At 40.3% G+C, this 19,321-nt stretch overlaps 1 protein-coding gene across 1 annotated transcript in view; it reads right to left on the minus strand.

Moving 5' to 3' along the window:
- Window positions 1-19,321, minus strand: part of TRAM2 (translocation associated membrane protein 2) — a 56,850-nt gene that overhangs the window by 20,628 nt on the left and 16,901 nt on the right. The window contains exons 2-5 of the mRNA XM_056564032.1: window positions 9,558-9,621; window positions 3,895-4,004; window positions 3,216-3,332; window positions 1,231-1,289 (exon numbers count right to left, since the gene is read on the minus strand). Of these exons, the coding sequence (XP_056420007.1) occupies window positions 1,231-1,289; window positions 3,216-3,332; window positions 3,895-4,004; window positions 9,558-9,621 (350 nt within the window). The remainder of the gene's footprint in view (window positions 1-1,230; window positions 1,290-3,215; window positions 3,333-3,894; window positions 4,005-9,557; window positions 9,622-19,321) is intronic.

Consider the following 19,321-nt stretch of genomic DNA (forward strand, 5'->3'; position numbering starts at 1 on the left):
TCCCCGTCCCCATACAGTTCTATGGGGGAGACGGGGAGGCACGAACTCTCCCTCCCCGCCTCTCCCATAGAGATGTATGGAGGAGGCGTGCCAGCTGCAAAGTCATGCTGCGGCCGGCACGCCCCCTGCACGGGACAGCCGCGGCCCCGTACAGGAGATCACAGGGGGTCCCAGCGGTCGGACCCCCCACGATCAAACACTTATCTCCTATCCTGTGGATAGGGGATAAGTGTTAATCACGCTGCAGATGTCCTTTAAGCAGATTTGTCCAATACTTCTGTCAATTATCTGTACAAAGAGTTATGGGTAATCATGTGACCCAAGGACCTCCAAAAGGTCCTCCAACATACTATAGAGGAATTAACATAGTCACATGACCGAAGGTCCTGCGACGCTACCAAGGTAAGTATACTAATATACATTATATTAAATATTTACATTTAAACATTACAAAACTAGAAAAGAAGGAGGTGACTAGGGGCTGTCCCACCTGGGGGACCCTACCTGAACGTAGTAACTCTGACTTTGGGGACCACCATACAAGGTACGGTATGCAATACGGTACTGGGACACCACACTAATAAATTTTATCTTGTTTCAATATTCAGTGTGCCTTATATTTATAGATCTTGAGTGCTGGTTCTTTTGTCTTTCATACCATATGTATATAATGTCCTTTGGTTGAATTCGAGCCCAGAGCCCCAGTGTGGAGCGTCTGATAGGTCTTTATTAAATAAAATATTGAAACAAGATGAATATTGAAACAAGATGAAATAAGATGAAATTTATTAGTGTGGTGTCCCGGTACCGTATTGCATACCGTACCTTGTATGGTGGTCCCCAAAGTCAGAGTTACTACATTCAGGTAGGGTCCCCCAGGTGGGACAGCCCCTAGTCACCTCCTTCTTCTTTTCTAGTTTTTTAATGTTTAAATGTAAATATTTAATTTAATGTATATTAGTATACTTACCTTGGTAGCGTCGCAGGACCTTCAGTCATGTGACTATTTCATCTTGTTTCAATATTACGTGTGCCTTATATTTATAGATCTTGAGCGCTGGTTCTTTTGTCTTTCATACCATATGTATATAATGTCCTTTGGTTAAATTCGAGCCCAGAGCCCCAGTGTGGAGCGTCTGATAGGTCTTTATTAAATAAAATACAGCTAAAACCAGAAAGGTAAGCAAATATTTTACATATCGTTATGGAGTAGATCACCGGGATACTTACGGTAAATACACATGAGGATAACTTTCCCATAGGGTCTTTGGATTAGATAAATAACCTTCCTGGAGTGGAAAAGAGAGCCCAGGTTATATAGATTACATTTATTTATATTTTATTGATTATTGCAGTCTACATAGCAGCAGCTATGCAAAACATGTAGCATGATGAGGTCTCCGCGTAGACCATTGTTTCCCAACCAGCTGTCCGGGCATGCTGGGAGTTGTAGTTTTTTAACAGCTGGAGGCACCTTGGTTGGGAAACAATGGCTTAGGCTGTATTCACATCTCGTTTTTGCAATACGGTTCCCATATCAGGTTTTTTGTAAAAAAAACGGACCGAACTGTATACAGCCGTATAGACCTCTGTACGGTTTTAAACCGTATACGGTTTGAAAACGGATGTCCAGTTGCATACGGTTTCATAAGTTTTTTTTGGGGGGGAAAAAAAAAAACGGATACGGTTTTGTGTTTGTCCTTAATTAAATAAAGTTCTTCTCATTCTATTTGTAGGAAGAGCTTTCGTCGTGCACCGTATTGTGCAAACCGGATGGGACCGTACGTACATACGGTTCTGTACAGTTCCCATAGACCACCATTTTTAAAAAAAACATATATGGGTTGTATCTTTTTTTTTTTTTTTTTTTTTTTTTTTTTTTTACCTGGATATAAAACCGTAGTAGACTACGCATTTGTGTAGGGGGAAGAGAAAAAAAAAAGGATAAAACCGTAAATGATGCAAAACGTACACAACCAGATGCTACAGTTGGCATACGGTTTTCTATGAAATGTCTATACATACGGTTCCATACGTTTTTTTTTCACTGAATCCGGATACGAGAACCGTATTGCAAAAACGAGATGTAAATGCAGCCTTAGATGTTATGGTTAGAACAGTATCACTACATCCCGACAAATCCCATAACCAAGAAGGTAGCACTTATCTGGCGTGACACGTCAGTGCCCAAAGACCATATGGTGCCACCCAGTGACATAACCTGAACCTCCTGACCCCAAAAGGCAATTGTTTAAAATGACTCCATATATGGACCTTTCCTGCACTAAAGCCCGGGTACAACACTTGGGCTAGGTTCACACTACGGAATTTCCAGATGGAATTCCGCTTTAAAATTCCATTCCAAAATTCTGGCGCAGCAGACTCCCATTTCTGGCAACAGGATTCCGCTGCACAGTGCACACTAAGTAACTTCCGCCGCTGAAATTCTGCGCCGAATGATCTTGTTTTTTCTTTAGTTTGAATCCGCCTGGAATACATGGCCGTCTATAGGGGACTGCAGATGTACGCACGGTGCCAGAGCCAAATGATTAAGTCAGCGCAGGCCACACTCCAATTATCTGGATGGAAATTCCGTAACGTAAACCTAGACGTAGGCCGAGGGTCACACTACACTGCGCACACGGCTGAATGTTCAAACTGCGGAAATTCATACTCCCCCGCCGAATAAATTAACCCGTTCACTCCGCTCAGAAACGCATTGGTGACGGCGCATCTCCTGCTGTGCATGGATTGTCCGCCTAAAGTTCCGTAGTGTATTCCATAGTGGGGAATTTATCATTAGTGCAGCTTTTTGTGACATGCGCAAATGTGCAGTTTTCTCAGTTGTAGCACAACATTTATTAAAATTTATGTCACTTTATTATGCACAAATAACAGGATGCCCCCGAGCCCAAAAAAGGGTGAAAAGCCCACACATATTCCCATGCCTGCTGGTCACTGAAGTACATTTGCGCAAAAAAGTAATAATAAACTCAGCACAGCAGTCAGTGCATCTGCTAACCACAACCAACGCAAAAAATAAAATAAAAATAAAAACTCGCAAAATTTTGAAGGTGCGCGGATTAATAAATTCCCCCATAGGCGCTGGCACCATCTTAGATTACAATCTCATGATTAAGGGTCCACGTTATGTATCACCCCAATAAATTTACAATAGAGCCAAAACATTGACACGTTACTATAGCACTACTCACCGTGGCCGCAACATACAGACTCCAAAACATGGAGGCCAAGTGAAATGCCGCCAGCTGCCCGGATTCATTAAAGCGGCTTTGCTTTACCTTAGACAGGTGGAGCCGTCTGTTTATTTTCTGTACGGGCCAAGACAAAGAAATGTTATTATTTTCTATTGTACACATACAACATTCTGTGGTCGCATGCGTTCAAATGGCGGTCACACATGCAGGAAGAAGCGGATGCTAAGTAACTTCAAGTACTACAACTACACCCCCAAGAATACCTGATGAAAACTAATACTACAGAAAAAAATATATATTTATACAAATATATAATAATAATAAAAATATATATTTTTATTATTAATAATAATTATATATAATAAAAATATATAATTATATAAAATATAAAATTATATTTTTATTGTATATTTTTATTATTACCGGTATATATAATAAAAATATATAATAAATAAAAATGTATAATAAAAATAATAATTTTTTTATTTTTATTATATTATATAATATTAATATAATAATAAAATATACACATACACACATATATATACATATACACACACACACACACAAATAATACTAGAATACTGGGTATTCAGTTACTGGGGGCTGAATACAATCTCCCCTCCCCCAATCCCATTTTTAATAACCAGAATGTGAAGCGAGGTCATCTACTCACGTCTAGCATATATTCCTGGACGATCGCGTGCAGAATGATTGCAATGATAACATAGAACAATATGGTGACCAGATCCTTCGCACCATAGTGATAATAGACGATCTCACCATCTAGAAAGTAAAGAGGGAGTTAATAGTATTATTGGTTATATGATATAAAATGTCTAGAACAGGGTTTCCTAACCAGTGTGCCTCCAGCTGTTGCAAAACTACAACTCCCATGCTGGGAATTGTAGTTTTGCCACGGCTGGAGGCACACTGGTTGGGGAACACTGGCCTGGGATATATACTGTATGAGGTGGATGAATCAGGACTTTTTATACACTGCTCAAAAAAATAAAGGGAACACAAACAACACAATGTAACTCCAAGTCAATGACACTTCTGTGAAATCACACTGTCCACTCAGGAAGCAACACTGATTGACAATCAATTTCACATGCTGTTGTACAAATGGAACAGACAACAGGTGGAAATTATAGTTAATTAGCAAGACACCCCCAGTAAAGGAGTGGATCTGCAGGTGGTTACCACAGACCACTTCTCAGTTCCTATGCTTCCTGGCTGATGTTTTGGTCACTTTTGAATGCTGGTGGTGCTTTCACTCTAGTGGTGGCATGAGACTGAGTCTACTACCCACACAAGTGGCTCAGGTAGTGCAGCTCATCCAGGATGGTACATCAATGCGAGCTGTGGCAAGAAGGTTTGCTATGTCTGTCAGCGTAGTGTCCAGAGCATGGACGCGCTACCAGGAGACAGGCCAGTACATCAGGAGACGTGGAGGAGACCGTAGGAGGGAAACAACCCAGAAGCAGGACCACTACCTCTTCCTTTGTGCAAGGAGGAGCACTGCCAGAGCCCTGCAAAATGATCTCCAGCATGTGTCCACTCAAACGATCAGAAACAGACTCCATAAGGGTGGTATGAGGGCCAGACGTCCACAGGTGGGGGTTGTGCTTACAGCCCAACACCGTGCAAGACGTTAGGCATTTGCCAGAGATCACCAAGATTGTCAAATTTGCCACGGGCGCCCTGTGCTCTTCACAGATGAAAGCAGGTTCACACCGAGTACATGTGACAGATGTGAGTCTGGAGACGCCGTGGAGAACATTCTGCTGCCTGCAACATCCTCCAGCATGACCGGTTTGGCGGTGGGTCAGTAACTGTGTGGGGTGGCATTTCTTTAGGGGGCCACACAGCCCTCCATATGCTTGCCAGAGGTAGCCTGACTGCCATTAGGTACAGAGATGAGATCCTCAGACCCCTTGTGAGACCATATGCTGGTGCGGTTAGCCCTGGGCTCCTCCTAATGCAAGACAATGCTAGACCTCATGTGGCTGGAGTGTGTCAACAATTCCTGCAAGAGGAAGGCATTGATGCTATGGACTGGCCCGCCAGTTCCCCAGACCTGAATCCGATTGAGCACATCTGGGACATCATGTCTCGCTCCATCCACCAACACTACATTGCACCATAGACTGTCCAGGAGTTGGCGAATGCTTTAGTCCAGGTCTGGGAGGACATCCCTCAGGAGACCATCCGCCACCTCATCAGGAGCATGCCCAGGCATTGTAGGGAGGTCATACGGGCACGTGGAGGCCACACACACTACTGAGCCTCATTGTGACTTGTATTAAGGACATTACATGAAGTTGGATCAGCCTGTAGTGGGGTTTTCCTCTATGATTTTGAGTGTGACTCCATATCCAGACCTCCATGGGTTGATAAATTTGATTTCCATTGATAATTTTTGTGTGATTTTGTTGTCAGCACATTCAACTATGTAAAGACGAAAGTATTTCATACGATTAGTTCATTCCTTCCGATCTAGGATGTTATCTTAGTGCTCCCTTTATTTTTTTGAGCAGTTTACATACAGACAATAGTTTACCTGTTACATAAAATGGTGATATCAGCTAAGCCTCTGGGAACGTTCAGGAGCTTCCGCAAAATGTAATAGTCCCAGACCCCTGGAATGGTTAAGTCGGGTACTCTGTTGCGGGTGGGACACAGTGGAGGGCACTATGTAAGGTAGATTTGTAGGCACTATGTAAGGTAGATTTCACACTGTGTAACAGGGAATGCTGGTTGAAGGAGGCAAAGGGTGGGTCACTAGCCAAAGAAAAAAGCACCACAAAAAAAAGAGAGAGTGAGGAAAAATGACTAAAGGAGGCAATGTGTAGGGGAAAGGGCACAGCTGACTTAAGGAGGCACTGTGGAAAGGAGGACCACTAACTGAAGGAGGCACTATGTACAGGAGGACCGCTAACTGAAGGAGGCACTATGTACAGGAGGACCGCTATCTGAAGGAGGCACTATGTACAGGAGGACCGCTAACTGAAGGAGGCACTATGTACAGGAGGACCACTAACTGAAGGAGGCACTATGTACAGGAGGACCACTAACTGAAGGAGGCACTATGTACAGGAGGACCACTAACTGAAGGAGGCACTATGTACAGGAGGACCACTAACTGAAGGAGGCACTATGTACAGGAGGACCGCTAACTGAAGGAGGCACTATGTACAGGAGGACCGCTAAGTGACAGAGGCACTATGTACAGGAGGACCGCTAACTGAAGGAGGCACTATGTACAGGAGGACCACTAACTGAAGGAGGCACTATGTACAGGAGGACCGCTAACTGAAGGAGGCACTATGTACAGGAGGACCACTAACTGAAGGAGGCACTATGTACAGGAGGACCACTAACTGAAGGAGGCACTATGTACAGGAGGACCACTAACTGAAGGAGGCACTATGTACAGGAGGACCACTAACTGAAGGAGGCACTATGTACAGGAGGACCACTAACTGAAGGAGGCACTATGTACAGGAGGACCACTAACTGAAGGAGGCACTATGTACAGGAGGACCACTAACTGAAGGAGGCACTATGTACAGGAGGACCGCTAACTGAAGGAGGCACTATGTACAGGAGGACCACTAACTGAAGGAGGCACTATGTACAGGAGGACCGCTAACTGAAGGAGGCACTATGTACAGGAGGACAGCTAAGTGACAGAGGCACTATGTACAGGAGGACCGCTAAGTGACAGAGGCACTATGTACAGGAGGACCGCTAAGTGACAAAGGCACTGTGGAAAGAAGCCCTGCTGGCTGAAAAAGGCACCGTGTAGAGGAGGACCACTGGCCGTGGCCATTGGAAAAAGTGGTTGCCAAAAAGGGGACGTGTCCCTGACATTTTATTACAAAAATCCAACATATTTACTAAGGTTTCCACAGAAAATGTGGTGGATTTGAGCTGAGGAAAACCCTACAGATCAGAGCATGTGTAAAAAAAAGAGTAGGGAAAGTGTAGGGAAAAGTGAAAATACTGTGGAAATTGTAGGGAATTAAAACCCACAAAGGAAACTACACAACACTCTTAGTAAATCAGGGCCGCTGTGTAAAGGAGAGCCACTGGCCTGAAGGAGGTACTGTGTAAAAGGGAGAACACTGGATAAAAGGAGGCACTGTATAAGTGTCAAAGGATTTGCAACAGGAGTCCAATGTATAGGGGACCCTGCTCTGCCACCAAGAGAATTGTCCTGTTGCATTTAGGTACTTTTATAAAGAGGTACTCTGGCCTAGGTTTTGAGCACAGGTCTTAAATCTACATATTTAAAAGGGATACTCCACTGCTCAGCGTTTCGAACAAACTGTTCCGAACGCTGGAGCAGGGAGCTTGTGATGTCATAGCCCCGTCCCCTCTATGCAAGTCTATGGGAGGGGGCGTGATGGCTGCCACACCCCCTCCCATAGACTTGCATTGAGGGGGTGGGGCGTGACGTCATGAGGGGGAGGGGCTATGACATCACGAGCTCCCGGCTCCAGTGTTCAGAACAGTTTGTTCCAAATGGTGAGCAGCGGAGTATCCCTTTAACCTATTAAACCAGAGGAAATTTATAAAGTTTCTATATCACCCCTATAGTCGCCCATTGTCCTCTGAAGCAATTTCACATGAAAACATTTTTAATATTAGCCTTTTATATACTTATAAAGCCTTGGTATGATGGAGGCAGAGAGAATTACATGTAATATTCTATCCCTTTTCTGCGTGTCCATGTCTCTTAATACATGATAATATCATGCTGGTCTATAGAGTACTCTGGGATAGAAAAATCAGACCACCGAGACCCCCGCATACTGCCACCTGGGGCCCCGGCTCTCCTCCTGAATGGACCATGGCACCAAGCGGTGACCAACACGCCCCCTCTAGGCAATGTCTATGCGCTGCACTTGGTGGTCGACAAACCCCATTCAGGAGGCGAGCCAGGGCACCAGGTCGCCGATAGGTCCCAGCGGTCGGACCACACGTAATCTGACACTTATCCCCTATCCTTAGCATAGGGGATACATTTTTCTATCCCAGAGTACCGCTTCAAGCCTACGATCTACAAGTAGAACATACAAGTGACTCTACCATATTTACGTTCCCCTATTTTAAATAACTAAACAAATGCGAGGACATATCTATTATCTCCTAGAATAAACTACTATGGCAAACCAGCCTAACTGCAGAAAGCAACAGCACATAACAATAGGCCATCCAACAGAAGAGAACCAACAGGGCCATTGAGCCTACGCACAAGTGCCATATTACTTACTGTATGCCTATCCCTATCTTATATGAAGGATATCCTTATGCCTATTCCTATCTTATATGAAGGATATCCTTATGCCTATTCCTATCTTATATGAAGGATATCCTTATGCCTATCCCTATCTTATATGAAGGATATCCTTATGCCTATCCCTATCTTATATGAAGGATAGTCTTATGCCTATCCCTATCTTATATGAAGGATAGTCTTATGCTTATCCCTATCTTATATGAAATATAACCTTATGCCTATCCCTATCTTATATGAAGGATATCCTTATGCCTATTCCTATCTTATATGAAGGATAGTCTTATGCCTATCCCTATCTTATATGAAGGATAGCCTTAGGGTATGTTCACACTGAGGAATTGGGGCGGAAATCAAGCAGAAATTTTCTGCCTCAAAATATTGTTACTTTTTCACAAGAACTCAGAGATTTCGCACGGAAATGCAGGTTTCATGCGGATGAGGAGTATCAAGTATTTCTATTCATAAATTTATTTATTTTTTTCATGAGGAAATTCCGTGCCAATTCAGCGCGGAATCCACGTGGAAATGCTTCTGACTCAAAAAAATAAAATAAATAACATTGATCTCTATGGGAGAACGACGCTGATTCCGCCTGAAAGAAAGAACATGTTCTTTCTTCAAGCGGAACAGACTTCCTCGTCAGAATTCTGCTTGAGGAAATTCCTCAGTGTGAACTGAGGGGCAGAAATTCTGCACAACTCTATGGGGATTTTCACTGCTGAATGATTTGGAGAGGAAAAAGCAATCAGAATTACTCGTGGAAATTCCTCTCCAATTCCTCAGTGTGAACATACCCTTATACCTATCCATCTTATATGAAGGATAGCCTTATGCACATCCCTATCTTATATGAAGGTTAGCCTTATGCCTATCCCATTCATGCTAAAACTCCTTCACTGTATTTGCAGTGACCACTTCTGAAGGAAGGCTATTCTATGCATCCACTACTCTCTCAGTATCAATTATCCCAAATATAAACACAATACGAACAGTACTACAACTCATGAACTGATAGAAGGCAAACTTACCGAGAGACTGGAGGCTGCTGTTATACTGAGGTAAGATGAAGATAAAGGCAGTTTTAGCAGAGACCTGTAATAGAAACAGATATGGGACCACCATAAGAAAGAATCCTGAATTTTTGCACAAAAATATTAATTATATATACAGTGGGGATCAAAAGTTTGGGCACCCCTGGTAAAAATGTGTATTAATGTGCATAAAGAAGCCAAGGAAAGATGGAAAAATTTCCAAAAGGCATCAAATTACAGATTAGACATTCTTGTACTATGCCAACAAAAGTTACATTTTATTTCCATTATTTACACTTTCAAAATAACAGAAAACAAAAAAAATGGCGTCTGCAAAAGTTTGGGCACCCTGCAGAGTTAATATCTTGTACTGCCCCCTTTGGCAAGTATCAGAGCTTGTAAACACTTTTTGTAGCCGGCCAAGAGTTTTTCAATTCTTGTTTGAGGTATCTTTGCCCATTCTTCCTTAAAAAAAAAGTCTTCCAGTTCTTTGAGATTTCTGGGCTGTCTGTCATAGATTTTCAATTATGTTGAGGTCAAGAGATTGTGAAGGCCATGGCAAAACCTTCAGTTTACGCCTCTTGATGTAATCCCCCGTGGATTTCGAGGTGTGTTTAGGATCATTATCCATTTGTAGAAGCCATCCTCTCTTTAACTTCAGCTTTTTCACAGATGGCATCAAGTTAACATGCAAAATTTGCTGAAATTTTATTGAATCCATTTTTCCTTCTACTCGTGAGATGTTCCCTGTGCCACTGGCTGCAATACAACCCCAAAGCATGATTGATCCACCCCCATATTTAACAGTTGGACAGAGGTTCTTTTTATTGAATTCTGTTCCCCTTCTTCTCCAAATGTACCTTTGCTCATTCCGGCCAATAAGTTCAATTTTAACCTCATCAGTCCACAGAACTTTTTGTGGTGAGGACGTAGAAGAGGTTTTCTTCTGATGACTCTTCCATGAAGACCATATTTGTACAAGTATCTCTTTATAGTGGAATAGTGTACCACAACTCCAGTGTCTGCCAGATCTTTCTGGAGGGATTGTGCAGTCAAACGTGGGTTTTGAATTGTTTTTCTCACAATCCTGCGAGCTGTTCTGTCTGATATTTTCTTTGTCTTCCAGATCTTGCTTTAACTTCCACTGTTCCTGATGACTGCCATTTCTTAATTACATTCTGAACAGAGGATATTGACATCTGAAAACATTTTGCTATCTTCTTATAGCCTTCTCCAGCTTTGTGAGCGTCAACTATTTTCAGTTTCAGATTTCTAGACAACTGCTTAGAAGAACCCATGGGGCTGATTGTTGGGGCAAAGTCAGATGAGTCTGGGCATTTAAAACCTTTGAGATTGACATCACCTGGTCTTCCCAGATGATGATTGAGAACAATCCATGACACTGGCAGGTCTCAGCTTTGCAAAGGGGGCAGTGCATGCTATAAATTCTGCAGGGTGCCCAAACTTTTGCAGATGCAGATTTTTTGTTTTCTGTTATTTTGAAAGTGTAAATGATGGAAATAAAATTTAACTTTTGTTGACATATTATAAGAATGTCTAATCTGTAATTTGATGCCTTTTGGAGATTTTTCCATCTTTCCTTGGCTTCTTTATGCACATTAATACAAATTTTTACCTGGATAGCCCAAACTTTTGATCCCCACTGTATATATATATATTATATATACACACACACACACACACACACAAATATATTTTACACAAATTCTATAAACAACAATATATATATATATATATATATATATATATATATATATATATATCTTTAATAGTTAAAAAAGTTAAATCCAGTATCCATTATATTTAATTAATTTTAGAAAAAAATGTAAATTAATTTTTATTTTTATTTTAGCCTCTTCATAACAGCCCAAGGCGCAGGAGCGCCCAAGTATTTATACAAGTGATGAAAAAAACCTTCATTAGACGTGAGGATTATGTCACATTTATGGCTGGAGCCTCCAGGTATTTGCACATAAAGCCAAATATGTTTTTCTGCAAAATATTCAATGCAAAATATTTTTGCTGGGCCAAATTAAACATTGTGACGCGGACATGGAATTGACCTCGCACAGGAGCATACCTGAGTGTCACCTTCTTATCCCCTTTAAGGACACCCCCTTTTTTTTTATTCTCTATTGAGTGGACGATGGACTTGCTCAGTAAAGGCAATATGTGGACTGCTATCCATGGTAAGAGTAACACGTCTATCAGATAGGCAGAGTGGCCTATGTTCTGAAGAGGACTAGATCAGTGCTTCCCAACCAGTGTGTCTACAGCTGTTGCAAAACTCCCAGCATGGGGGTTACAGAGCAGCCTGCAGTGATTGGATGAAGAGACCAAGCACAGCAGACTGGAAGTGAAGGGATGGTGAGTGAGTGAGGGCGGGCTCAGTGCTTGCCTTGGACTAAGCCCTTCCTGAGCAGAGGATGTCAGAATAAGTGAGCAGCAGAACAGATGGATTTTTGCGCAAAATACGGAAGCTAAACACATGAAGACATGTAAAGCATCTACATGACCAACTGAACCGAACAAAGCATCGCAGGATCCCTGCAACCGAAATAATTGAGCTGTGTTAAAGGGGTACTCAAGAGAAGTAGATATTAAAAGGGGTACTCCAAAGGATAGGGAATAAGATGTTAAATCGAGGGGGTCCCATTGCTGGGGACCCCCCACGATTTCCGCTGCGGCACCCCAGACATCCGGTGTACGGAGCGAACTTCGCTCCATGCCCAATGACTAGCGATGCAAGCTGCCAACCCTTCTCCATTCACGTCTATGGGAGGAGGCGTGACGGCTATGTACTAGCAGTCACGCCTCCTCCCATAGACATAAATGGAGGGGGTGTGGCGTGACGTCACAAACGCGGAAGCTGTAAGCTTTCTTGTTCCGGACGCCGCCGCTGCCAGCCCGGGACCCCCCGCGATCTAACATCTTATCCCCTATCCTTTGGATAAGGGAGGTTTCCAACAGAGTACCAAATTAAGTAGAAAAGAAAAAAAAGCTCCAAAGCCACCACGCTACCTAAATATGTTCCCTGTAAGTGATCCTGATATGCATGGCTCCTGTAGCCACTGTTGTATTCTCTGGCTTGATATTCTTTGTCATCCTTCCCTCCCCCTGCAGCATGATACTTCAAGTCCTGGCAGTCACTGCAGCTCTACTATCACTGCAGGCCAGCTCCCTCTCTCTCTAAGAGCAGCCCCCACCCTTCTGCTCTGTGAGCAGACCCATACAATGAGTGATTGACTGAGGGTGCACACACCTTCCAGCTCAGAGCATTAAAGGAAGCATAAGTTCTCAGTGCAGGGCAGATACCACAAGGTCTATGTCTTGCAGGAGGGTGGGGGTTGCTTTCAGAGACCGATTTGGACAGAGACACGGTGGGTGGCTGGATGAGGCCTTTCCCTCACTCTCTGCATGTGACAACCAAAAGGGGAGAAACTGCTCTATATAGCTCAAGAATGATTTTTAGACAATAGATTTCTGCAATGGAACAGATGGGCTATGGGTTTAGTTCCCCGGAGTACCCCTTTAAGGCCCCATATTAGTCACACAAATTAATGTCAAACACACATATGTACTAAATAGATACAAATATACTTACTAGAGTCCTATAGGGCACCTACATAAAATGACATATGGTCCTATGCACTCTATAGCGCTTCTGTGCACAGTAATAACACTGAAAACAAACAAAGCGTTCACACACAACTAGTACTGTGCAGACTCTTGTGGATCTGTAGTTGCGGACATTACAAGGCAAACACTTTATTGACATACCACTTTATTTGTAAATGACTTCTATATAAAAAGCTTAATCCTTCCAGTACTTAGCGTCTGTATGCTCCAGAGGAAGTTGTGTAGTTCTTTCCAGTGTGACTACAGTGCTCTCTGCTGCCACCTCTGTCCATGTCAGGAACTGTCCAGAGTAGAGGCAAATCCCCATAGGAAACCTTTCCTGCTTTGGACAGTTCCTGACATGGACAGAGGTGTCAGCAGAGAGCACTGTGGTCACACTGGAAAGAACTACACAACTTCCTCTGGAGCATACAGCAGCTAAGTACAGGAAGGATTAGGCTTTTTATATAGTAATTTACAAATCTGTTTAACTTTCTGGAACCAGTGGATTTGAAACTTTACCTCACTGTAGGGTGGCCAATAGTAAGCCACGTATATAGTGAGGGCCACGTAAAGGGTTCAGTTTGTGCTGGACCAGCAGGTTTTGTTTTGTCAGCGTAAATGCAGCCGTATTTGTATTAAGAAAACTAACTGCAGAAGAAGCCCTGCATATAAACCGTGACAACTATTTCTTCATTGGATAAAACTTGTGGATATTTATAGATATTCTATCATTTTAGCAGCCAAAGCAAATGTGATCATGTACATAGTAAGCAGTATTATAGTAGTTATATTCTTGTATATAGGAGCAGTATTATAGTAGTTATATTCTTGTATATAGGAGCAGTATTATAGTAGTTATATTCTTGTATATAGGAGCAGTATTATAGTAGTTATATTCTTGTATATAGGAGCAGTATTCTAGTAGTTATATTCTTGTATATAGGAGCAGTATTCTAGTAGTTATATTCTTGTATATAGGAGCAGTATTATAGTAGTTATATTCTTGTATATAGGAGCAGTATTATAGTAGTTATATTCTTGTATATAGGAGCAGTGTTATAGTAGTTATATTCTTGTATATAGGAGCAGTATTATAGTAGTTATATTCTTGTATATAGGAGCAGTATTATAGTAGTTATATTCGAGCAGTATTATAGTAGTTATATTCTTGTATATAGGAGCAGTATTATAATAGTTATATTCTTGTATATAGGAGCAGTATTATAGTAGTTATATTCTTGTATATAGGAGCAGTATTATAGTAGTTATATTCTTGTATATAGGAGCAGTATTATAGTAGTTATATTCGAGCAGTATTATAGTAGTTATATTCTTGTATATAGGAGGCAGTATTATAGTAGTTATATTCTTGTATATAGGAGCAGTATTATAGTAGTTATATTCTTGTATATAGGAGCAGTATTATAGTAGTTATATTCTTGTAGATAGGAGCAGTATTATAGTAGTTATATTCTTGTACATAGGAACGGTATTATAGTAGTTATATTCTTGTATATAGGAGGCAGTATTATAGTAGTTATATTCTTGTATATAGGAGCAGTATTATAGTAGTTATATTCTTGTATATAGGAGCAGTATTATAGTAGTTATATTCTTGTACATAGGAGCAGTATTATAGTAGTTATATTCTTGTACATAGGAGCAGTATTATAGTAGTTATATTCTTGTATATAGGAGCAGTATTATAGTAGTTATATTCTTGTATATAGGAGGCAGTATTATAGTAGTTATATTCTTGTATATAGGAGGCAGTATTATAGTAATTATATTCTTGTATATAGGAGGCAGTATTATAGTAGTTATATTCTTTTATATAGGAGCAGTATAATAGTAGTTATATTCTTTTTATATAGGAGTAGAATTATTGTAGTTATATTCTTGTACATAGGAGGCAGTATTATAGTAGTTATATTCTTGTATATAGGAGGCAGTATTATAGTAGTTATATTCTTGTATATAGGAGGCAGTATTATAATAGTTATATTCTTGTATATAGGGGGCAGTATTATAGTATTTATATTCTTGTATATAGGAGTAGAATTATTGTAGTTATATTCTTGTATATAGGAGCGGTATTATAGTAGTTATATTCTTGTATATATGAGCAGTATTATAGTAGTTATATTCTTGAATATAGGAGAGTTTTATAGTAGTTATATTCTTGTACATAGGAGGCAGTATTATAGTAGTTATATTCTTGTATATAGGAGGCAGTATTATAGTAATTATATTCTTGTATATAGGAGGCAGTATTATAGTAGTTATATTCTTTTATATAGGAGCAGTATAATAGTAGTTATATTCTTTTTATATAGGAGTAGAATTATTGTAGTTATATTCTTGTACATAGGAGGCAGTATTATAGTAGTTATATTCTTGTATATAGGAGGCAGTATTATAGTAGTTATATTCTTGTATATAGGAGGCAGTATTATAGTAGTTATATTCTTGTATATAGGAGGCAGTATTATAATAGTTATATTCTTGTATATAGGGGGCAGTATTATAGTATTTATATTCTTGTATATAGGAGTAGAATTATTGTAGTTATATTCTTGTATATAGGAGCGGTATTATAGTAGTTATATTCTTGTATATATGAGCAGTATTATAGTAGTTATATTCTTGAATATAGGAGAGTTTTATAGTAGTTATATTCTTGTACATAGGAGGCAGTATTATAGTAGTTATATTCTTGTATATAGGAGAGAGTTTTATAGTAGTTTTATATTTGTTCCTAATTGTTAATATTACAGCAGTTAAAGTCTCCACCCTGAACAGATGATGTCCTATTTTATGCCTGGAATAGCTCTTTATTACCAGTGTTGCACATTTTCAAAATTTTTTGTTTATTTAGTTTCAGCAAATAGATGAGAAATTCTTCCCAACCAAGGAAAGTTAACCTGTTTGCAGAATCCTCTCGCCTGACACTTTGCACAGTTGTGCGTTCACCATATTTCTTTGAATACATTCTTTATAACTTTACTTAGCAACAGGCAAACAATGTCCGAGACAACACTGGGTGCAGGAGTCTGAGTGAATCTTCTCACAAGATCATTTTACCAGGGACAAGATACTTTCACAGGAGGTTTGGAACACAATGGGGCGGAATTTACTAAAACTGTCCATATTTGCACTAGTTCAGTTGTAGAAAGGCTGTCTGTCATTTTACACATGCACCTGCTTTGTGGTCCTATTTGCACACAAGGCAAAAAGTGTCTCAGGTCTTATATCAATTTTATGCAACCACAAAAAAAAAAAAAAAAAAAAAAAAAAAGGGGGTACTCCGGTGGAACTCTTTATTTTTTTTTTTTTTTTTTTTTTAAATCAACTGGTGCCAGAAAGTTAAACAGATTTTTAAATTACTTCTATTAACAAAAATCTTAATCCTTCCAATATTTATTTATTAGCTGCTGAATTCTACAGAGGAAATTATTTTCCTTTTGAAACACAGAGCTCTCTGCTGACATCATGACCACAGTGCTCTCTGCTGACATCTCTGTCCATTTTAGGAATTGTGCAGAGCAGCATATGTTTGCTATGGGGATTTTCTCCTACTCTGGACAGTTCTTAAAATGGACAGAGATGTCAGCAGAGAGCACTGTGTTCCAAAAAGAAAAGAATTTCCTCTGTAGTATTCAGCAGCTAATAAGTACTGGAAGGATTAAGATTTTTTTTTTATATTAGTGATTTACAAATCTGTTTAACTTTCTGGCACCAGTTGATTTAAAAAAGATAAAATTAAAAATTTTTAAAAAGTTTTCCACCAGAGTACCCCTTTAACCCCATCCCAACCACCAATACACCACTGAATTTGCTACCCATTGACTTCAATAGTTAGGAAAATATGCAGCAGCAAATATAAAGGGTCACACTTGCTTTGACAGGAGCAGAAGACACCAACATTGCCCTACAGACACATTGACACTAATGGGGTCCAACTAGTTTTTTTGACGGAACCTGTGACGGAGGCAGGCAACACAGATGTGAACATATCCAACAAGGTTATATTTAAAGGGGTACTCCGCTGCTCAGAGTTTGGAAGTGTTCGGAACGCTAAAGCTGGGAGCTCGTCTCGTCCCCTACCATAGACTTGCATTGAGGGGGCAGGGCTAAATGTCAAACGGGGGCGGAGTCGTGATGTCACGAACTTCCGTTCCCGTGGTCGGGACCCAGACCCTCCAGCACTTCCGGAGCAGAAACAGGTGGGTGCCACATGCTATATTGCGGGGGTCCCCAGCGGTGGGACCCCCCGCGATCAGACATCTTATCCCCTATCCTTTGGATAGGGGATAAGATGTCTAGGGGTGGAGTACCCCTTTAAGAGCTGTACAATTGGTATTAGGAAATCTGATATTTTTATATTTTATAATAAAATAAAAAATTTACTTTTTTCCCCCCTCCAACTCCAAGACTGAAAACGGATCGTGAAAAGTCAGAAACAAAAAACCCACATATGGCTACGCCAATGGGAAAATGAAGCAAAAAAAATAAATAAATAAAAATAGCTGCATCAAAATAAAAATAAAATAAAAAGATGCTGTGTGTTGTAATAGAGGCTCAAAACCAATTACAGTGATCTCTCAACTTACAATGGCCTCAACATACAATAGTTTCAACATACAATGGTCTTTTCTGGACCACTGCAACTTGAAACCAGACTCAACATACAATGCTACAGATAGTCCAAATCTGTGAAATGTGTCAATGGTTGGAAGAACTGACCAATCAGAATGGACATTCACTGGTAAAACCCCTGTATTACTGAAGCGTATGCACTGACTGGTGTCTGGTAGCGCCTCCTACAGTACAGGGAGGTATTACATGTTCTGTACTCTTTACCTGTGCCAGGGTTAACTACTCATTTGGACACCAGGTGAGGGCGGCTCAATTTTTGTAGGACACTGTGTTTACTGTACAGGACCCTGAAGAAGCTCCTGTCCTCTACATAGACAGTGATTACAGCTCCCAGCAGATCTTTATTACTTTTATATGTAAGGACTTGCTTTATCTGTATTAGTTACCTACTTATTTTAATCTAATCCTCACTTTTTCCTATTTTTTGTTGATATTTTGGGGCTTCAGAACCAATCACCAGGTTTCCATAAAGTTATGGTCACAACATACAATGGTCGTCCTGGAACCAATTAATATTGTAACTTGAGGGATCATTGTATTGAAATAAAAATAAATAACGCAACATAAGTGAAAAGCTGAATTGTAAACAACTAAAACGTGGACTTAAAGGGGTACTCCGGTGAAAACCTTTTTTCTTTTAAATCAACTGGTGCCAGAAAGTTAAACATATTTGTTAATTACTTCTATTAAAAAATCTTAATCCTTCCAGTACTTATTAGCTGCTGAATGCTACAGAGGAAATGCCTTTCTTTTTGGAACACAGTGCTCTCTGCTGACATCTCTGTCCATTTTAGCAACCGTGCAAAGCAGATGTATGCTAAGGGCAGCATGGGGGCTCAGTGGTTAGCCCTGCTGCCTTGCAGTGCTGGCGCCTTGGGTTCAAATCCCACTAAGGACAACAATAAATAAAGAGTTATTATTATTATTATTATTATAATGACGTCAGCAAAGAGCACTGTGCTCGTGATGTCATCAGAGAGAGAATTCCAAAAAGAAAATAATTTCCTCTGTAGTATTCAGCAGCTAATAAGTACAGGAAGGATTAAGATTTTTTAATAGAAGTAATTTACAAATATGTTTAACTTTCTGGCACCAGTTGATTGAAAAGAAAAAAATATTTTCACCGGAGTACCCCTTTAAGGAATTTGATCTGATTTGTATTTAAAATAATTTTCTTTGTTTCATAGAGAAAAAAAATGCAGGTTAATAATATTTCCTTCTTAAAGGAATGATGGCTACTGACGTGCGTCTTACAGTTCACGTTTCGGTTATGTCCTGGGGAGGAAATGAGTTTTTCACTTCTACATTCATAAAGAGCAGAAGGCCGGGTGTTATTCAATAAAGACATTTCTCTCTTCTGTACAGCCCCCCCCCCTTCCCTTCCCTTCACCTCCTGCTTTAGCTTTAATCCACTCGGTTTTGGAAACGTGGCAGCCAGGAGGGGAAAAAAAATAAAAATA

Source organism: Hyla sarda, chromosome 3, assembly GCF_029499605.1.
Source record: "Hyla sarda isolate aHylSar1 chromosome 3, aHylSar1.hap1, whole genome shotgun sequence".
Lineage (NCBI taxonomy): Eukaryota > Metazoa > Chordata > Amphibia > Anura > Hylidae > Hyla > Hyla sarda.